This window comes from Pantherophis guttatus, chromosome 6, assembly GCF_059756535.1.
Source record: "Pantherophis guttatus breed Tessera chromosome 6, ASM5975653v1, whole genome shotgun sequence".
NCBI classification, from domain to species: Eukaryota; Metazoa; Chordata; class Lepidosauria; order Squamata; family Colubridae; genus Pantherophis; species Pantherophis guttatus.
In genome coordinates, this window is record NC_142068.1 from 3,503,385 (window position 1) to 3,525,580 (window position 22,196).

Genomic DNA, 22,196 nt, shown 5'->3' on the forward strand with positions numbered 1-22,196 from the left:
ACTCGTAGAAAGGCTCTGGAGGCTGGGGAGAGAGAAAAACGGGCCTTTCCCACCACCCACTGAGGCCCTCCGGAGGCCTGTTTCCCTACTTCTGGTGGGCCCAGAAGGCCCAAAAATCAGCTGGCCGTGCTGGAGCTGAGCTCACATGCCGACCAATATGGCTATAGGTGCTATATGTTCTCCATCACGGTCCTATCCTATCTCGGGGATGGGCAAATGTGGCTCTTTTACAACCTGTGGACTTCAACTCCCAGAATTCCTGAGACAGCCAAGCTTGGCTGTCTCAGGAATTCTGGGAGTTGAAGTCCACAGGTTGTAAAAGAGCCACATTTGCCCACCTCGTCCTATCTTATCCTATCCTATTCTAATTTCCCAGATTCCAGTCCACTCCAGTCCATTCCTGGATTTGGCTGCCTTCTCTCTGGAATTGGAGCATAAATTGGTCCTCTTGCTTATTCTCATTTTACTGTTTTTGCAGATCGTTCGCCATGGGGGAAGCCTGGGGCTTGGCTTGGCTGCCATGGGAACAGCACGCCAAGATGTCTACGACCTCCTGAAAACTAACCTTTACCAAGACGACGCAGTGACAGGTCAGTTAGCTCCGGCATCTAAGACGTCCGTATTTCTTGGTCTGCGTGATTTTGTGTTGACACTGAAAAAAAGTGACTTATGACCATTTTTTCACCCTTACGACCGTGACAGCATTTCCATGATCGATGTGATCAAAATGCAGATGCTTGGCAACTGACTCATACTTACGACCGTTGCTATGTCCCAAGGTCATGTGAACCCTTTTTGTGACCTTCTGACAAAGTCAACGGGGAAGCCACATTCACTTAACAACCAGGTTACTAACTTATCAACTGCACTGATTCACTTAACAACCCTGGCAAGAAAGGAGATAGAATGGGGCAAAAAAACTCATGTAACAAATGTCCCCCTTAACAACATAAATTTGGGGCTCAGTTGTGGTCGTAGGTCGAGGACTACCTGGTTCTGGAAGAGTTGGCTCTCGGGCTTGTTACAGTTATTTAGGAGAATTAGAGAAGAAAAGCCAGAAATATGTATGATTTATTTTCTTTATCAAATTTTAAAACTGCCCTGGGCAGTTTTAAAATTTGATAAAATAAATCATACATAATTCTGGCTTTTCTTCTCTAATTCTGGCTTCTCTAATTCTAATTTCTTCTCTAATTCTAATTTCTTCTCTACTTCTAATTTCTTATTGTGGCTGAGGAATTCTGGAAATTGATGCCCATACCTCTTAAAATTGGCATGGTTTTGAATGGCTGACTTAAGAGCCTTTTCAGATCGAAAAAGTCCATCTGTCTTTATTCTGCTTTATTCTTTCCCACCCCCAAAGGTGAAGCAGCCGGTCTGGCTCTGGGCTTGGTCATGCTGGGATCTAAAAATGCCCAGGCTATTGAGGACATGGTGGGATACGCCCAGGAAACCCAGCACGAGAAGATCTTACGGGGCTTAGCGGTTGGCATCGCCCTGGTGATGTACGGGAGGATGGAGGAAGCCGACGCCCTCATCGAGAGCCTCTGCAGAGATAAAGTGAGTCCTTTTCTCTCCTTTGATGTCCTTGCTTTTCTTGAGAAGGAAGTGTCAATGTTTGACTTTTGAGCCTCCATCCCCAACCTTCTGCCCTCTGGAGAATGAGTAGGGATTGCCAAGAGCCGGTTTGGTCTAGTGGTTAAAGCAACAGACTAGAAAGCAGGGGACCATGAGTTCAAGTTGCGCCTTAGCCATGAAACCCAGTTGTATGACTTTGGGCCAATCACCAGGAGACTGGGAGTTCTAGTCCCCCCTTGGGCATGAAAGCTGGTTGGGTGACTTTGGGCCAATCAAAGACAGTAAGTTCTAGTCCTGCCTTAGGCATAAAAACTGGTTGGGTGATTTTGGGCCAGTCACCAGGAGATTAGGAGTTCTAGTCCCGCCTTAGGCATGAAAACCAGTTATGTGACTTTAGGTCAATCACCAGGAGACTGGGAGTTCCAGTCCGTCTTAGCCGGTTGGGCGATTTTGGGCCAATCACCAGGAGACTAGGAGTTCTAGTCCCGCCTTAGGCATGAAAGCCAGTTATGTGACTTTGGGCCAATCACCAGGAGACTGGGAGTTCTAGTCCGGTCTTAGCCAGTTGGGCGATTTTGGGCCAATCACCAGGAGATGGGGAGTTCTGGTCCCGCCTTAGACATGAAAGCTGGTTGGGTGATTTTGGGCCAATCATCAGGAGGCAGTAAGTTCTAGTCCCACCTTAGGCATGAATGCTGGTTGGGTGATTTTGGGCCAATCATCAGGAGAGTGGGAATTCTAGTTCCGCCTTAGCCATGAAAGCCAGCTGGGTGATCCTTGTCCAGTCCTTCTCTCTCTCGGTCCAATCCACCTCACAGGTTTGCTGCTGTTGAAGAAATTGAAGAAAACAAAATAACAGCCTAATTGAGAAATCACCAGGAAGAAAACAACGCTCCCACGAACACTGACAGGGCAAGCCATTAGTATATACACTGAGCAAACTCCCCTCCCGTCTAGCCCTGATGATGTAGTCTAGTTGGGAAGTAAAACGTCTGCAAGGAAAACCACAAACTTCAAAAAGCACCAAGGACCCCACTATTCGACTCTAAATTACAAATATTCTCTTCTATCGATAACCAATAAATCTGTTAGTGTCCTTCAGTCAACTCTTCCCTGGCAGGACTTTGGATAAAGATCTTTCCAGGCCTTTCTGGAGATTGAGCAGTGGGCAAAACCACCATTAGGGCCCTGAATTTTTTTCTGTTTTTCCCCCCTGCAATGAAATTTATCAAGCTTTCCTTTTTTTTCCAGGACCCAATTCTCCGCCGTTCGGGGATGTATACTGTCGCAATGGCTTATTGCGGTTCAGGAAACAACAAAGCGATTCGGCGTCTGTTACACGTGGCGGTGAGTGCTCCTTACTCTGGAGTAAACCATAGGAGAACTGGGATAGAAAATGAAATAAAATATGTTTGACTACTAGTAGCTCAGGTTGGTAGTTGGGCTGTTGGGCTGAGCTCCAAGTTTGGCCGTTTGGTTGCAAACATTTCGTCACCATTCGAGGAGACATCGTCCGTGCGTTTTGAATTGTTAATTTGGATGTTTTTAGTCTTTTTTAAGTATTATTTGATTGTAAAATGTTTGTAGTATTTTTAATTGTAACTTAGTTTTTTTAAAAAAATTCTAAGCTACCCAGAGTCATTGACTGAGAAGGGCAGCTATAGAAATTGAATGAATGAATTGTGGTAAATTAATAACTCTGCAGCAAAAGCAACATATCTAATGGCGCACTGTCTTCCAGATATTGCATTAAACTATGTTTTAAAACCCACTTTAGACCATAGTTACTAATTTGGCAGCTGGTTGCTTTTTTGTCAATTGGAAATTAATCAGAGGGGACATTTTCTTATCATCGGCTTAGTGTGATAAGCCTCAGAAGTGAAACTACATGTTTTAATTCTATTCATAATCACAAAGAGCCAATTCCAGGTTAGCATTAAAGAGACTCATTAAATAGGGAACAAAAATTGCTGTATTTTTCAGAGTATAAGACGCACCTTTCCCCCCCCTCCCAACGAGGCTGAAAATTTGGGTGCCTCTTATACTCTGAATGTAGCCCCACCCACCCGCCGGCCCCCATCCTTCGTCCTCCGCACATCGTCTTCCTGGCTGCAGAGATTGCCACAGACAATGGGTTGTGTTTTTGGGCTCCATGCCTCGCGTTTTTAGCCCCCAAACACTCTGTTTTAGAGCTGTTCAAGGCTGCGGAGAACACCAAAGTACATTGCTTGCCGATCGCCACCTCTGCGCATTGCGTTTTTGGCCTCTGAGCACATGTTTTAGGCCTCTGCACGCCTCGTTGTTGGCCTCTGTGCATCACATTTTCAGGCAGTGATCGGTGATGTGCTTTGGCGATCCCCACAGCCTTGAACAGTTCTCAAATGGAGCATTTGGAGGCTGAAATGCAAGGCGCGGAGCCCAAAATGGCTACCAGGAACAGCTGCTGCCTTGTCTTACCGCTTCCGTGCTTCGCCTGCTTTACTCATTGGAGCTCCCTCCCACAATCAGCTGTGCTTTTGAAGCTGCTTATTAGCCTCAACGAGGCGCATGTGCTGACAGCCAGCAAACGAATGTGCTGAAGCTGACTAAGGACGCTAGCCACATGAATACCTGTAGGCAGAAGCAGAATTTTCCCCCCCTATTTTCCTCCCGAAAAACTAAGGTGCGTCTTATACTCTGAAAAATACGGTACTTTTCAGAACCGAACCCATAGCAATTTTATTTCAGCCTAACTAATCTAATCCAAAAGTTTCAAATCCTGTAATTTGACTAATAAATGCTCTAGACAAGCGATTTCCATATATCTAGCCTACTTTAATTTTAATTTTTTTTTCCATAGGTTAGTGACGTCAATGATGATGTGAGGCGAGCAGCTGTCGAATCTCTGGGCTTTATTTTGTTCAGGTACGAGCACCGTTTTCAGCAACCTGGTAGGACTCGAAAAGTTTTCTCTTGCCGTTCTGAGTATTCCTTTTTTTCTTTTCTGCTATGTAAACTGATAACATTTTTGCTGATATTGGGTTGGAAGCTTCTTCCCGCTTCCAAGGATGGTCTCCAAGCTGCATTAGATGACTGTGCCTTGGTACTTCAGCAGAACTTTGGTACCCAAAGACACTGGTATGTGCCAGAGTCTTAAAATTGCCAAGTTTGGTGATTTCCAGGTATTAGAAGGAAAATCCATCTGGTTGAGTTCCAAGCTGGGAGAAAGATGCTGGAAACAACATGGAGGCCGATTGGAAAGAAAGATTCTGTTTATTGGTGAACAGAACCGCCAACCACGTGATTCTGGGACAGCTGACAAAATGGAGTTTAGAGTGGGTGGGGTTTTTATACCTTCTGGATTCCTATGGGGTCATGGCTAGCTCTGTAGGCAAAAGGGGAAATGCAAATCCTAGGTGTTCGTCTGAGCTAATCTTGTCAACCTTTGACTTGCCTAATTGTATTGCTTATCTGGAGTCTCTATCTGACCCAGTCTTTCTGAATGGATTGCCAATTCTGCATGTCTAAAAGCTGGCCTCCTCAGTTTCTGTTTGGGGCAGGAAAACGGGGGCTGGTTTCTGTCTCCTTAAGATTTTTTTTTTTCATTTCTCCTTAAGGGGAAATATTTTATCCTGCCTTTTTTAATATTTTGCAAAATATTTCATTCTTTGGGCGGGGGGGGGGGGCTTCCCACAATTGTATAGCGGTGCTTTCCTGGGGTAGCATCAGCCACTAGGGGTCTGCAACCTTAAACACTCAAAGAGCCATTTGGACCCGTTTCCCACAGAAAAGAAAACACCGGGAGCCACAAAACCCTTCTCATGCCTGACTATTTCTTGAGTGGCTACAAAACTAGCATATGTAGTTGAATTTATTTATTTATTTATTTATTGGTTCGATTTATATCCTTCTCCGGAGACTCAGGGCGGCTTACAATGCGTTAAGCAATAGCTGTCATACTTTTGTATATACCTGCTTAGTAGGGCTTTCGCGCCCCCCCTAAGCGGTGTTCTTTTTTATACAAAGTCATCTTATTGCCCCCACAATCCGGGTCCTCATTTTACCTACCTTGGAAGGCTGAGTCAACCTTGAGCCTGGTGAGATTTGAACTTGCAGTAATCGCAGGCAGCTGGCAGCTAAGTGCTACTTAACAGCGCTTTAGTCCGCTGTGCCACCAAGGCTCATACATTCTGTTTTCTTCTGAAACTTTTCTTTTCTTGGATTTATCCATGGTTGGCCTAACTGGGAGTTGAAAAGCTCAATACATCACAAGCCAGTGGGTGTTGCACATTGGCGGCTGTGACACATATTTTGAGTGACAGAGGGGTGAAAGAGCCACATGCGGCTCCAGAGCCGCAGGTTGCTGACCCCTGCACTAGGCACTATTGTTCATGCCCAGGTTACTACAAGGTACTCTAGGTAGGGCTACGTTTGTACCTGGTCTGAACGCTGCAGGTGGTTGCAGAACTTGTTGGGAGCATCCAGCTGGGTGGATGACTTTGGGACAGTTACTCTCCACAGGGTTGTTGTGGTGGAGCAAATAGGGTCCAGGAGCTTGGGATGCACAATTAAAGGCAGATATAAATCTGATAATGGATAACTCGGAAGAGCTATCTTTGTATTGTTTTTATAGACTGCACCCGCGTGAATAAGGGACGGTTGTGCTGATTTCGTTGGCGGTTCCATCCATTTCAATGCATGGCTTGTAACCGCTGGTTTGTTTTTTTTTTTCATTGATTTACGATTTTAAATTTTAATTATGAGCCAAGAGAACTTCCAAGTTCTCATTTTACAGAAGCATTCATACTTTTATGAGAATGCTATGTAAATGTTTCAGTGGTAAATAATGCAGAATTATGCGCTCTTCGCTTCAGAGTTGTACTTCGGACGATTCTTTATTTATTCCGGAACGGCAGGGTGGATTTGATTTAAATCGAGTTGATTTAAATCACAATTTAAATCATGATTTAAATCACTAGTAAAAAGGCTTGATTTAAATCAACTTGATTTAAATCATAATTTTTAAAGAGCAGCTGTCATCTCTGCTACTCCTTTGACCCACTGTTGACTCACCGATAGTCCCAGTGTTGCAGAATATACAGCCTCCTGCTACATAACTCAGCTCCATTTCATGCTGAATAAACTACATTATTTATGTATCTTAAATAGAAAACTATCTTACGATAGATTTTTACCCCAAAGTTTTCTATTAAAATAAATTCAATAAAAATCAAAAAAATCCGATTTAAATCCAAAAAATCTGATTTTTTTTGATTTTTTTAAAAAAATCATTGATTTTTATCCACCCTGCGGAATGGGCAGATTTGATGTCTGGGAGATTTAATTTGCCAGAGACCCCAAGTTTACATACTTCCAATGAAAGAATGAGGGTTGTGTGGGTATAAGGATGAATGCACAGTTGGAGAAGATGGTGTGAAATTTCAAAACACTCCTGCATCTGCTTCTGCAATTTGAGAGAATAATTCTCACAGAAAATTCCTATTGCCCGGAATGGATTTGATTGCATGAAAACATTTTATGATGTTATAGTATATGCTGCATATCAGGCACTATTTATCTGTCTGTATCATGCTGGCTGAGGGATTCTGGGGGTTGAAGTCCACAAAGCTGCCAAGTTAGAATTAGAATCACGAGACATTAGAATAACAATTTAATTTAATTTAATTTAATTAATTAAATTTATATGCCACCCCTCTCCGAAGACTCAGGCCGAAGAATTGGAAGGTCTTCTAGTCCAACCCCCTGCTTAGGCAGGAAACCCTACACCACTTCAGACAAATGGTTATCCAACATCTTCTTAAAAACTTCCAGTGTTGGAGCATCCACAACTTCTGCAGGCAAGTCGTTCCACTGATTAATTGTTCTAGCTGTCAAGAAATTTCTCCTTCGTTCTAGGTTGCTTCTCTCCTTGATGAGTTTCCATCCATTGCTTCTTGTCCTGCCTTCAGGTGCTTTGGAGAATAGATTCGCTCCCTCTTGTTTGTGGCGGCCCCTGAGAACACTGCTGTCATGTCTCCCCTGGTCCTTCTTTTCATTAAAGTAGCCATGCCCAGTTCCTGCATCCGTTCTTCTTGTTTCAGCCTCCAGTTCCCTAATCATCTTTGTTGCTCTTCTCTGCACTCTTTCTAGAGTCTCCGCATCTTTTTCACATCGTGGCGACCAAAACTGAATGCACTATTCCAATTGTGGCCTTACCAAGGCCTTATAAAGTGGTATTAACACTTCACATGATCTTGATTCTATCCCTCTGTTGATGCAGCCCAGAAATTTGGAGACTTCTGATTTAATTGACAGCTCTCTGGACTTCTTTTTTTTTTTTTTTTTAATTTGATTTATATGCCGCCCTTCTCCGGAGACTCAGGGCGGCTTACAGTGCGTTAAGCAATAGCCTTCATACTTTTGTATATACCTGCTTAGTAGGGCTTTTTGGGGGCCCCCAAGCGGTGTTCTTTTTTTAATACAAAGTCAGCTTATTGCCCCCACAAACCGGGTCCTCATTTTACCTACCTCGGAAGGATGGAAGGCTGAGTCAACCTTGAGCCTGGTGAGAATTGAACTCGCAGTAATTGCAGGTAGCTGGTGTTAACTTAACAATGCTTTAGTCTGCTGCGCCACCAAGGCTCACTAGTTCTGGTTTGTACAGGTAATCCTCCACTTGCAATTGGTTGCTTAGTGGCTGTTAGAAGTTATGACAGTCGCCCCCCCCCCCCCAAAGGTACTGTACCTATGACCTGTTTCCAAAGTTCTAATAGCTGGCTTTGTGACCAGGTTGCATTTATGGCTATTTGCACTCTTCCAAAGTCATGTAAGCACAATTTACAACATTTTTGCCACTTTGACCCCCCCCCCAAAAATGGTCCTAAGTCACTTTTTTTCAGTGCCGTTGTAACTTTTTTTTTGAAACTTTTTAAATTTTTTTCTTATACAAATAATGTAAATGTACATTCTTTTATACATAATTAATCATATATATACATATTTTCTTAAAGCATACAAATAAGACATTTTAATTGCATTTGGGGTTGCTCGTCTACCCTTTCTTTTCCCTCATTTCACAACAAACCACCTCCTCCTCCTCCTCCTCCTCCTCCTTCTTCTTCTTCTTCCTTTCCCTTCCCTCCCTCCTCTCTTCTACTTTCTTTCTCCTCCTCTCCTTCCTCTTTCCTACTTCCTTTTCCTTTCACCCGCTCCTCCCCTCTTTCCCCCTATTCTCTCTTTCTCTCCTACTCCTCTCCCCTGCCCTTTCTTTCCCTCCTTTCCCCTTTCTTCCATTCCTCTCTCTCTCTCTCACCTCTTCATACCCTCTATTCCTCTCTTCTTTCTTTCTTCTTTGTTGGGAAATATATTCCCTCTTTGGTATCCGAGCAACTCCAATATTCTAATAATATATACTTTCTTTTCAATTTCTTTTCATTTTTACCCAATCTGTCACTTTTATCATTATAATTGTACATTTGTACTTAATGCTCTTCTTTCTTTCTTTCCCCCTCTCCCCCTTTTCCATTTACTCTGGTATCCTCTGGGTTTCTATTTCTTTTTTGTTCTCTCCATCATTTACCTTTCTATTATCTCCCTCATTTATCTATCATTGTTTATTCTCAGGACGCCGTCGTAACTTTGAACGGTCACTAAACAAATGGCTGTACGTATATAGCCCCAAACTGATTTTTTTTCCTCTCGTCTGATACCCTGTATAGGCAGCAGAGGTCTCCTCGGAGCTGTTGTGTTAGTTGTGCGGCCTTGCTCAGCCGTAAGTGGCTATCATTCAACGCAACTGATGCTGTTTAGAAGTGTGTCTGTGTATATATGTGCAAAAGGATGCATTCCAGACACTCCTTCCATGCTTCCAGGGATTTTTCTCCAAATAGGTTGGGACAGAACATTTTTGTTCTCTGATTTCATAGAGCTTTTAACCTTTGGCCAAGAAGCAAAATCATATTTGGAAGTCGAGAACTTCCTGGTACGGCTGCAAAGCATTTTCTGAACATGACCCCTTTGCTTCTGTCTCTTCCCCCCATCAATGACACCCTTTCTACAGTTGGAAATGTTCATGTCCTGAAGAGTGTGACGAATCTATATATATAAAAGCCAAATACCACTCACTCACTCATCACGAAATCTTCAGAACTGTAAAGCCTACAAACTTGAAACTTGGCACGTATGTTCCTCTTGGCTTCTAGGTGCTCGCTAAGAAAGGATTTTTCGAAATGACCATCAGATCATTAGTATTTCTTATACAGTATTATTATATTAGTAGGGACGCGGTGGCTCAGTGGCTAAGATGCCGAGCTTGTCGATCGAACGGTGGGTGGGCAGTTCAGCAGTTCGAATCCTTAGTGCTGCGTAACGGGGTGAGCTCCCATTACTTCTGCCATCCTAGAGGTTCGAAAGCACGTTAAAAAATGCAAATGGAAAAATAGAGACCATCTTTGGTGGGAAGGTAACAGCATTCCGTGCGCCTTTGGCGTTGAGTCATGCCAGTCACATGACCACAGAGACGTCTTTGGACAGCACTGGCTTTTCGACTTAGAAATGGAGATGAGCACTGCCCCCTAGAGTCAGGAACGACTAGCACATATGTGCGAGGGGAACCTTTACCGTTACTTACTTACTTACTTATTTATTTATATAAATATATATATATATATTTATATATTATATAATAATATAAATTATTATATTAACACGCTTGATGTTAAGGAGTTAGACATTCTATTCCCCCGCCCCACCTGAAAAGAACTCTGTTCCAACTGCCAGTTGCCTTATATTAACACGCTCTGATGCTAAGGACTTATACATTCTACATAAATTTTCAAGCTTTAGGTGTCAATGTATCAAGCTGGATCACAGTTTCGTAGTGAAGCTCGTTGGGTCATCTTTAATTCCCCAATAACAAGGACAAGAAATATTTGTGAAGGTTAGTTTGGTGTAGTGGTTAAGGCATCAGGCTAGAAACTGGGAGACTTTGTGTTCTAGTCCTGGCTGAGGCATGAAAACCCTCTGGGTGACTTTGGGTCAGTCACCAGGAGACTGTGAATTCTAGTTCTGTCTTAAGTATGAAAGGTGGCTGGGTGATTTTTGGTCCAATCAAGAAGATGGTGAGTTCTAGTCCCGCCTTAGGCATGAAAGCCAGCTGGGTGACTTTGGACCAATCCTCAGGAGACGGTGAATTCTAGTTCTGTCTTATGAAAGGTAGCTGGTGACTTTGGGCTAATCACCAGGAGACTGTGAATCCAAGTCCCACCTTAGACATGAAAGCCAGTTGGGGACTTCGGGCCAGTCACCAGGAGACTGTGAATTCTAGTTCTGTCTTAAGCATGAAAACCATCTTGGTGACTGTGGGCCAGTTACCAGGAGACAGTGAGTTCTAGTCCCTTCTTAAGCATGAAAGCCATCTGGGTGACTCTGAGCCAATCACCAGGAGATGGTGAGTTCTAGCTCCTCCCTACACACAAAAAACCAGCTGGGTGACGTTGAAGCAATATGATAAAAAATTATCTATAGAACAGCACCAGTGTCAAGTTTCCGAAAGATGCCCTAATTAATTCATGAGCCATGATCCAAACTTCAAAGGAAATATATTCATTTATTAGGAGCACCATTCCGGCAATACTCGGATGCAGTTAGGACTGATCCTACGTAGATTTACGTTCCCCTATCACCTTGTCTCTCCCCTCCTCTCTGGCCATGTCATAAATCACATTCTCCAATTAACCACTTTGGCTGGCTGTGAAACCTAACACCCTCCTTCTGATTGCGGTCAGAAAGAATGTATGGAATGCACTTCAGTTCTCCCTCCCTCCCGCTCATGGCAACTTGAAAGCTTTGCAAGTTGACAACCAGCTGCTTAAATACGAAAAGGAACATCTGTGTAGGGGTTCCACTAACATCCTAGCCCATGCGGGAGATAAAAGCCAGACCTTCATAATGCAACATTCAGACAAGTACAATATTTGTCGGAGAGGCAAGTTCTCGGTGCGATACACCAGCTGGGAACTGTAAATCAGCTCATTTTGTTTCCAGGTTTAAAACATTCGGATCCTTCCATATGTTTAGTTCTACCTTACTTATTTTTTCCCTGGCCTTGCAAAGTCATTCAATCCAAAGAAACTTTTACAGCTCGTCCTTGACTTACAACCATTCATTCAGGTGACCGTTCGAAGTCATAACAGCACGGAAAGAAGTGACTTACGGCCATTTTTCACACTTACGACTGTTCTGACCCAGCTCCCCAAACACGACAAACCCTCTGAAGTTCTCAATGATTCCTTTATTACAAGCCCCAGCAAAAAGTTTCTCTCTCTCTTCCACATCTATTCATCTCCGCCCCCTGCCTTTTATCCCCAGAGCTAGGGTGGGGCTTCGCTAGCAGCGGTGGCTCTTCCGTCCCAAGGACCGGCCCATAGATTTCCACTGCTCTCCTCTCCTCTCTGCCTTCTGTGCATTTGCTCGTCAGGCACTGGACCCAGCTGTTCCTCCTCTTCCTCATCAGCCACCTTTAGACCTGGGGGCTGTGGACTCTACATCCGAGGGCTGATGGACGGGCCCAGGCTCCACCTCTCTCTCTCTCTCTCTCTGCCAGCTCCATTCCCTCTTCCCACTCCAAGCTCTCAGGTTGCCTTGATGGTGACCCTGACTCCCACACCTCCTCCTCCTCCTCCTCTGATTCGGCTGCTGGGGGGGGGGGCGGCATCTGACAGGCCACAACAATAACCGTTGCAGCATCCCCATGGTTCCGTGACCAAAATTTGGATGCTTGGCAACTGACGGTCACTAAGTGAACTGTTGTAAGTCGAGGACTACCCGTAAGACAGTTGTTAAATGAATCTTGGCTTCCCCATTGATTTTTTTTTTTTGTCCAAAGGTTGCAAAAGGGGATTGATTACATCAGTGGTGGGTTTCAAAAATTTTTACTACCAGTTCTGAGGGTGTGGCTTTAATTTATTTATTTATTTATTTATTTATTTATTTATTTATTTATTTTATTAGTCATATTTCTATGCCGCCCACTCTCCGAGGACTCTGGGCGGCTCACACCATAGACAGTATACTAAATAGCATATTGCCCCCTAACAATCTGGGTCCTCATTTTACCCACCTCGGAAGGATGGAAGGCTGAGTCAACCTTGAGCCTGGTGAGATTTGATCCGCTGATCTGCTGAACGAGCAGTCAGCTGAAGGAGCTGCAGTACTGCACTCTAACCGCTGCGCCACCTCGGCTCATTTGCCCGGGGGGGTCGCATAACTTGGCTTGGTGGGCGTGGCAGGGGAAGGATACCGTAAAATCTCCATTCCCTCCCAATCCAGGGGGAAGGTTACTGCAGAATCCCCATTTCCTCCTGATGAGCTGGGACTCAGGAGGGAGAGAATAGATGGGGGCAGGGTCAGTCAGAATTTTTACTACTGGTTCTCCAGAACTGGTCAAAATCTGCTGAGATCCACCTCTGGATCGCATGATCCCGGGACATTGCAACTATCACAATTACATGCCAGTCGCCAAGCCTCCGAATTGCGATCACAGATGGCAAGGAGGATGCTGCGACAGCCATTAGGGGTGAAAAACGGGTCATAAGCCACTTTTGCAACTTCAAACGGTCACTGAATGAATGGTCATAAATCAAGGATTATCCGTCTTTCAGAAAAACGAGGTCTAAATGCATATTCCCCCTTCCCCCCCCCCTTTTTCCTAGGCAGCATAGTAGCGATACGTGAATGCTGTTCGCGGAAAGTTGTCATTCCTCTGCTTGAACTGGCTGATCGGAACATTCCAGAAATGGTTTCTACATTTCCGGAAATAGGATTTTTTGGGGGGGCTGGAAGTGCGTTCACGGTCTCCCAAGATTAGAAGAACCACATCCGGTGGTTTACCTCACAAAAACGTCTCGGCCACCCTCAAAATGCTTGGATCGTCTATTCGTCTATTTTCATGAACGGGCTTACTTATTTTGCACAAAACTACACTTGTATTTGGATTCACACCCTGCCTCTTTTTTTTTTTTTAAGGTGTGCCTATGTTACAACTAGCACGCCGTATTAATTGACACACTCACATCCCTTTAACCGTCATATTTTTTTCCCTTCAGAGTTTGTGGTAAGGCCCGTTTGCTTGGCATAAGCCAATGCTTCTCTTATCTCAGGCATTTTAAGAGACGTGGACTTCAACTCCCAGAATTCCCTAGCCGGGCATGCAAGCTAGAGAATTCTGGGAGTTGAAGTCCGTCCCCTCATCTTAAAAAATGGCTGAAGTTGAGAAATGCTGGCGTAATAATTTATTCAGGCAGGGTGGGAATCGGCACTTCCTCCGATGATCAGTTCCAGAATCCGTAATCTTTATGGCGGACGTCCCGATTATAGCTAGTCCTCAACTTACGACCATTCGTTTAGTGACCATTTGAAGTTAAAACGGCATTGTCAGGGTTCCAAGTAACACACTCGATGTAAAAATCGACACAGCTGTTTTTTCATACTTATGACCGTTGCAGCATCCCCACGAATCTTCTAAAATTCAGAGACTTGGCAACTGACTCGTATTTATGACGGTCGCAGTGGTCCTGGGGTCATGTGATCACCTTTTAGGACTGTCTGACAAGCAAAGACAGATGGGCAAACCAGATTCACTTAACAACCGTGTTGCTAACTTAAGTGCAGTGCTTCACTTAACAAGGGTGGCAAGAAAGGTTGTCAAATGGGGCCAAATTCAGTAACTTAGCAATGGAAAATTTTGGGCTCAATTGTGGTCGTAAGTCGAAGATCATCTGTATTTGTGACCGTCACAGTGTCCCAGGGTCACATGGTCCCCTTTTGCGACTATCCGATAAGCAAAGTCAATGGGGAAGCCAGATTCACTTAACAAACGTGATACCACTTACCTGTCTCGTGTAGCAATAGAAATTTTGGGCTCAGTTATGGTCGTAAGTCGAGGACTACCTGTAGTCTTATGGATTCCTTTCAGTTATATAGGAATGAGTTTGAAACCTTGAAGGAGATATCCTCAAGTCTTAAGAATCTGTAGTTCCATCAGTGCGGTTAGTGGCAGAGGAGGAAAATGTTTATCAATTTAGTAGCTAATAACCCGGCGTTGCCTGGGTGTTTATTTATCCCGATCCTGTATCTGATCTTGATTATTTGCCCTCAAGAATAATCAAAGCCTTGTTGAAAATGTCCGGACCAAACGTAATTTCTAATGTTGGATTTTCCCCCTTACCAGAGGGAGCCCCTTTATGGAGTACTGTGAAGCCGTTACCACTGTGCTGTACAGTAGAAGCCATTTTAAGGCAGTCTGGTAGAAGCCATTTTAAGGCACAACAGGCTATATCTTAACAGAACACCCCCCCCCCCGGGTGTCTTACCCCCCATAGTATTTCTTTCCAGAGAGTAAGTCATTGGTGTACTAAGTTTGGTTGAAATTGCTCGAGGCATTCCAGAGTTATGCTGGAACATACAGAGACGCATCCATTTTTATATATATAGAAGATATGACTGCCCATCTCACTGGTGCATCTGTGGGCAGCAGCACCAGCAGCAACAAAACAAAAAAAGACTGATTTTATTGATGTGGCCAGATTTCTCAGAAACTCACAACCATGTTAGGAGAGTCAGAAGATGGAAGCACATTGGGGAAGGTGCATCTGAGTATAGCATTTATTTTTCAGCAACTCCGTTTCCCCTTTGCGCCTCCTGGACTACAAGAATCTTCCCTGGCCGTTGACATTAATGTGCGGTTCTGCTTTGCTTGGCTGGGTTGATAAAATATTGTCCGTTGGAAAAAAATATTCCAGAGTTCTTGTGGGTGGAATCTTAAAAAGCATTAGGAAGAGGAGAAATCATCCACAGTCAAAGTCAGGGGAGAAGGGGGGGGGAGGAGGAGAAGGAATGTGGGGTCCTTGGTGGATTCTCAGCTGGGTTCTTGGTTGTTTTCTTGCAGACGTTTTATTACCCAACTAAATAACATTATCAGTGCTAAAAGAAAGTGGGGTTTGCAGGGAGGAGGAAGAGGAGGCGAGCAGGAGGAAGAGAGAGGAGGAGGAAAGGAGGACAGGAAAAAGGGAGGAGAGAAGAGAAGAAAAAGGAGAAGGAGGAAGAGGAAGACAGGAAAAGGAAGTGGAGGAGGACGAGCAAAGAGGAGAGGAGGAGGAGGAAAAGGAGAAGAGGAGGGGGAAGAGGACAGTAGGAGGAGGAGGAGGGGAAAAGAAGGAGAGGAAGAGGAGGAAAAGGAGAAGAAGGGGATAGGAAAAGAAGATGATAAGATGATGGAGGAAGAGAAAAAGAAGAGGAGGAAGAGAAGGACTGTGGGGCCCTTGATTCTATTGGAGCTGGATTAATTTTCTTGCAGACATTTCATGACCCAACTAGGTAACATCATCAGTGCTAGAAGGGAGTGGGGTTTGTTCTTTCTTTCTATATAGTGTCTTGCCTTGCCATTGTTGATGAGAGTGTGGTTTTCTTCTTGGGTAGTTCCTTGATTTGGCTGTTTTACTGTTTGGTTATTTGGAGCGGTGGGTTTCACATTTACTCCCGGTTCGCCACGCACCCACCCGGTTCGCACACGCGCCTGGCCTTCCGTGCATGTGCTATGCTCGCGCGCGTGCCTTCCGCGCATGCGTCCGGCCTCAAAATAGGTGCCTAAATAGGACGGCATTGAGTGCTACCGATTCGCCTGAACCTGCTGAATACGAACTCTGGTTTGCCAGAGTTGGTAGCTCCTTGATTGGGGATTGTTCGGCGCAGCAGGAACCGTTTCAGAAGACTAAATTCACAGAAGAGGTCAGTTGGATTCTGCAGAGCTCAAATCACTTCATCTATAGCATGCCGACACGTTTTTCTTCAGTTGAAATTATTTCAAAATAATAATTCTCTTCATCTCTGGAACATGAGAGCAGCGTAAGATTTGGACATCCAGGGCTAAAACTAAGCCAAATTCAATAAAATACACTTGTTTATTATTACTCCATATGTATAAACGGTGCTGGTGAATTTGGTCCTTGCACAGTTAGTGATAACTTGTGCTACCCTGCTGTTGTTGGCTTTGACTATTTATGAAAGTATGTGCCCTCACACTTGTTAATCCACATCATAAAAACCCCAAGAGTTTGTTGAATAATCTCATAAAAAAGGCATCCGGTTAGGCAACGTAAAGCAATCGACAATGTAAAAATAAGAGCTGGCTCAGTCAGTTGTTGAAATCACACTGAAGAAGACAAACCCTAGTAATTAGGAGCACTGCTAAATACAGTTCGAAATATAATGTGATGTGCTCGCTGTTCTAAGACTAAACGCAACTAATGAACGTTAATAGTTCTTTAATAGAGTCTTTAAAAAATGAGCCTTGGTAGTACAGTGGTCTAAGGCACCCTGTTATTAAGACCAGCTGCCTGCAATTACTGCAGGTTCGAATCTCGCCAGGCTCAAGGTTGACTCAGCCTTCCATCCTTTCCAAGGTAGGTAAATTGAGGCCCCAGTTTGTGGGGGCAATAAGCTGACTTTGTATAAATATACAAAAGGATGAAGGCTATTGCTTAACGCATTGTAAGCCGCCCTGAGTCTCCGGAGAAGGGCGGCATATAAATCAAATTACAAAAAAAAAATGGCTTCCTATGTACAAGGCATCCACAGTTGCCTTAAAAGCCAATTGCCTTTTCTAAAAGATCACACGTGGAATCCTGCATCCAGTTTTGGTCGCCCCGATATTAAAAAAGATATTGAGACTCTAGAAAGAGTGCAGAGAAGAGCAACAAAGAGGATTAGGGGGCTGGAGGATAAAACATACAAAGAACGGTTGCAGGAATAGGGTAGAATAGCTTTCCAGTATTTGAGGGGCTGCCCCAAAGAAATGGGGGGGGATTTCCACCTATTCTCCAAAGCACCTGAAGGCAGGACAAGAAGCAATGGGATGGAAAGCCATCAAGGAGAGAAGCAACCTAGAATTAAGGAGAAATTTCCTAACAGTGAGAACAATTAATCGGCGGAACAACCTGCCTCCAGAAGTTGTGGGCGCTTCAACATTGGAGGTTTTCAAAAAAGATTGGACAGCCATTTGTCTGAAATTGTGTAGGGTTTCCTGCCTGATCAGGGGGTTGGACTAGAAGTCCTCGAAAGTCCTGTCAGCTCTATTCTGATTGATTGATTGATTGATTGATTGATTGATATGAATGTTCCAATACTGGAGGTTTTTAAGAAGAGACTGGACAGCCATTTGTCTGAAGTGGTATAGGGCCGTGATGGCGAACCTATGGCACGCGTGCCACAGGTGGCATGTGGAGCCATATTGGTGGGCACCTGAGCATTGCCCTAGTTCAGCTCCAGCGCATGCATTTTCGGGCCTTCGGGAAATAGGCTGTTTCCGGCCTCCGGGGGTGGGGACGGGCCGCTTTTCGCTCTCCCCAGGCTCCAGAGGCTTTCTAGGAGCCTGGGGAGGGCAAAAACAGCCTTCCCCACCACCCGGAGGCCCTCTGGAGGCCGGAAACAGCCTGTTTGCCGACTTCCGGTGGGTCCGGAAGCCCCGTTTTTCGCTCTCCCCAGGCTCCAGAGCCTTTCTAGGAGCCTGGGGAAGGCGAAAACGGCCTCCCCCCCCCCCCGGGAGGCCCTCCGAAGGCCAGAAATGGACCGGAAGTCAGCAAACGGGCCATTTCCAGCCTCCGGGAGGGTGGGGAAGGCCGTTTTTGCCCTCCCCAGGCTCCTAGAAAGCCTCTGGAGCCTGGGGAGGGCAAAAAAAAAACCATGTCTACCGGGCCCACCGGGCCATCATCTACCAAAAGCAGAGGGAGCGCAGGGGGGTTGCGTGCCTGCATGGGGGCGTATTGAATTATGGGTGTGGGCACGCGTGTGCGACCCCCCCCCTCTGCGCTCCCATGTTGGCATGCGATGGTATAGGATCTCCTGCTTTAGCAGCGGCTTGGACGAGAACAGGGGTCTCCAACCTTGGCAACTTTAAGCCTGGCGGACATCAACTCCCAGAAATCTGGGAGTTGAAGTCCGCCAGGCTTAAAGTTGCCAAGGTTGGAGACCCCCAGACTAGAAGACCTCTAAGGTCCCTTCCCGCTCTGTTATTCTGCAAAGTTTCCAGAAAGCTATTTCAGAAACAGAAGGGATTGTTTTAGGATCACTTAGCAGAGTTTGCGGCTGTAATCTGATCTCCGCTCCGCGAAAATGTATTTTTAATGCCCAGGCAGTTGGATCTGGTGACTTCACCACCTCAGCGCAGGAAGTTTTATTCGTTGTTTTTTGTTTTATGTTTCCATTAACGGTGAACGTTGCAAAAGCATTAAGCGCTGATGACCTCGCAGGAAAAGGAAATCACATTTCGAGGCTCTCGGTAACAAAATTAAAACCGTCCCGTGGGTTTCGACCCAGATGTTTCTGACAAGGGATGGCAGATTGAATTCAGGCAGACGTTCGAGAAAGCGGAAACTGGTTTTCAAGACGGTCCCAGAAACGAAAGGCGGCAGAGCCAGGAAATTTTGAGGCGCCTTCTGGATGCGTTGTAGAATATGGATATGTGCAGAGTAAAGGGTTTATAGGAACGGTCCTTGGCTTACAGCCGTTCGTTTAGTGACCATTCGGAGTTACAGCGCCTCTGTAAAAAGCGACTTTTTTCACACTTACGACCATTGCAACACAGACACACACACACACACACACACACACACCCAGGTTCACCTGATCGAAATTGGCAACTGACTCATATTTATGACAGTTGCGGTGTCTCCAGGTCATGTGATCCCTTTTTGCGACCTTCTGACATGCCAAGGCAACGGGGAAGCCTGATTCACTTAACAACCATGTTACTAACTGAACTACTATAATGATTCACTTAACGGCTGTGGCAAGAAAGGTCGTAAAAGGGGGCCAAATTCACTTAAATGTCTCACTTAACAACAGAAATTGTGGTAAATCGAGGACTACCTGTGTCTAACGCTGTGTTTCCCGTGGTTCAAAATGTTATTAGCTTACCAAAGCACAAAGTACTAAAATATAAAGAAAAATGACAATAAAGGTAAAATAGGAGAGGAATAGGGGAAGAGAGAAAATCTAGAGTAGAGGAGACCAAAAAAAAGAATGCATTGACTTCCTTTCAGTGCAGTATGTATGTATGTATGTATGTATGTATGTATGTATGTATGTATGTATGTATGTATTTATTTATTTATTTATTTATTTATTTATTTATTTATTTATTTATTTATTAGTTCGATTTATATGCTGCCCTTCTCCGGAGACTCAGGGCAGTTTACAATGCATTAAGCAATTAATAAGGTAGTAACATAAAACCTCGACTTCTTACTTTTATATATGATAATATATACTAGCCACTTCTATAACACCAAAGCTATCTAAATCATCATCATCAAATTTTCCTTTTTTGCCCCCTCCACCTCAAGCACAAAAACGGAGATGGCTCAATTGACTGCTTGGATGAAAGAAAAGGAAAAAAAAAAAAACAACAATTAATTTTGTTTCTGCTTGCAAACCGCTAAGGTAGTGTTTCTCAAACTCGGCAGCTTGAGGTCTTCAGCTCCCAGAATTCCCCAGCCAGCAGGTTTTTCCCTTCTTGCTTGAATAAATAATGGGATGGGGATGCCTGCAGAAGCTTCTCACCGACATTCGGTTAATTAAGCCGAGTTTCTCCTCCTGCTATTTTTTTCCCCCACCCCAGGAGTTCCATCATCAGAGCTTCGGAGAGAGATAAACAAAAGCCCCAAACTCTGCCAGAGAAAAGAAGGGTGTCCTTTCCGTTCCATGTCGATTTTCAATTGCAGGTAGTCCTCGACTTACGACCACAGTCGAGCCCAACATTTCTGTCGTTAAGCGAGGCATTTGTTAAGTGAGTTGTGTTCTATTCCAGGTTGCTTCTCTCCTTGATTAGTTTCCATCCGTCGCTTTTTGTCCTGCTTTCAAGTTCTTTGGAGAATAGCTCGACTCCCTCTTCTTGGTGGCAGCCCCTCAAATACTGGAAGACTGCTATCATGTCCCGCCCGAGTCCTTCTTTTCTCTAGACTAGCCATGGTCAGTTCCTGCAACTGTTCTTTGTATGTTTTATCCTCCATCCCCCTAATCCTCTTTGTTGCTCTTCTCTGCACTCTTTCTAGAGTCTCCACATCTTTTTTTACATCGTGGTGACCAAAACTGGATGCAATATACCAAGTGTGGCCTTACCAAGGCATTGTAAAGTGGTATTAACACTTCAGGTGATCTTGATTCTGTCCGTCTGTTTAAGCAGCCTAGAACTGTGTTGGCTTTTTTGGCAGCTGCTGCACACGGCTGGCTCATATTTAAGTGATTGTCCACTAGGACTCCAAGATTCTTACTCACAGTTACCGCTATTGAGCCAGGTACCAGCTATACCTTTGTTTTTCTTGCCTAAATGTAGAACTTTTTCACCACTGAATTTCATTTTATTAGATAGTGCCCTGTTGTGATCTAGGATTCCTGAGTCATTAAAACACACAAGTAGTCCCAAAAATCTCTTTTATTGCAACAGCTGTGAATTACATTCATTCACAGCTGAATTCCAATGAGTTGTAAAAAGTCCTTCGGGAGAAGTCCTTTGGGATAATCACCAACCTTTATCTCCCTTCACACGCTGCCAAAGACCTACTTGGCAAAGCCACACGGAGTCCAGAATCAAACAGAGATGCCGACTGGGAACAGAATTAACAACGTTGCTTTCCTGCAAAGGGCCCACGTGCCTTTGCTCCTCTTTTAAGCCTTATGGGAGGGGCCAATCATCTCCAGGCCTTACTCCCGAGTTGTCCCTTTTGCTCCTGTTCCTCTGCCTCTCTGCTGTCCGACTCTGGAGGCACCGGAGGCAGCACATACCTTCCAGATGGCCCTTTCTCTGCCTCCGACGCAGAGCCCTCGTCCGAGCCTTCCCCAGACTCCAGGACTGGCCCATGCTCCTCCCCAGCCTCCTCACTGTCTGACTCCTCTGCCAGCTCTGCAGGCTGCTGGCGGACCACAAGAACACCCAACGTTCAAGTCTGTTAAGATCCTTCTGCATCTTAAGTCTATCTTCCGGAGTGTTGGCTATTCCTGCCAGCTTGGTGTTGTCTACAAATCTGATGTCAGTTAATATTTGGTTTGGGGGGGTCAGGAAGATAGCGTTGCTGTATAGTGCACCAGCGAGGCTGCATTTCACAGCCTGCGTCCAATTCTGGTCACCACGATAGAAAAAAAGATGCTGAGGTCCTAGAAAGAGTCCGGAGAAGAGCAACAAAGATGATTAGGGGTCTGGAGGCTAAACTGTATGATGAACATCAAACCACTAGGTCTCTCCAGCGTAATGAAGACACAGCTTAGGAGAGAAATGATAGCATCTTTGATTTTAGGCAGCTTTTTTTGCCAGAGTTGTTAAGCGAATAACAAGTGACGCATGTGGTCATTCAGCGAATGTGGCTTCCACCATTAACTCGGCTTGTCTGAGGTTTGAAAATGGTGATCACATGACCCCTGGACGCTGCAAGTATCATAAATACATCCCTGTTGCCAAGGGCCCAAAATTACATCCCGTGAACCATGGGGGGTGTTGTAAGTATGAAAACTGAACATACGTTTTTGGATGCTGTTGTAACGTCAAACCATTACTGAACGAATGGTGATAAGTTTTCAGTTGGTATTATAGA

The 22,196-nt window shown here is 44.7% G+C and overlaps 1 protein-coding gene across 1 annotated transcript in view; it reads left to right on the forward strand.

Annotated features, from left to right (window-relative positions):
* PSMD1 (proteasome 26S subunit, non-ATPase 1) overlaps window positions 1-22,196 on the forward strand; it is a 140,364-nt gene that overhangs the window by 29,447 nt on the left and 88,721 nt on the right. The window contains exons 13-16 of the mRNA XM_087872018.1: window positions 479-590; window positions 1,364-1,560; window positions 2,830-2,925; window positions 4,418-4,482. Of these exons, the coding sequence (XP_087728144.1) occupies window positions 479-590; window positions 1,364-1,560; window positions 2,830-2,925; window positions 4,418-4,482 (470 nt within the window). The remainder of the gene's footprint in view (window positions 1-478; window positions 591-1,363; window positions 1,561-2,829; window positions 2,926-4,417; window positions 4,483-22,196) is intronic.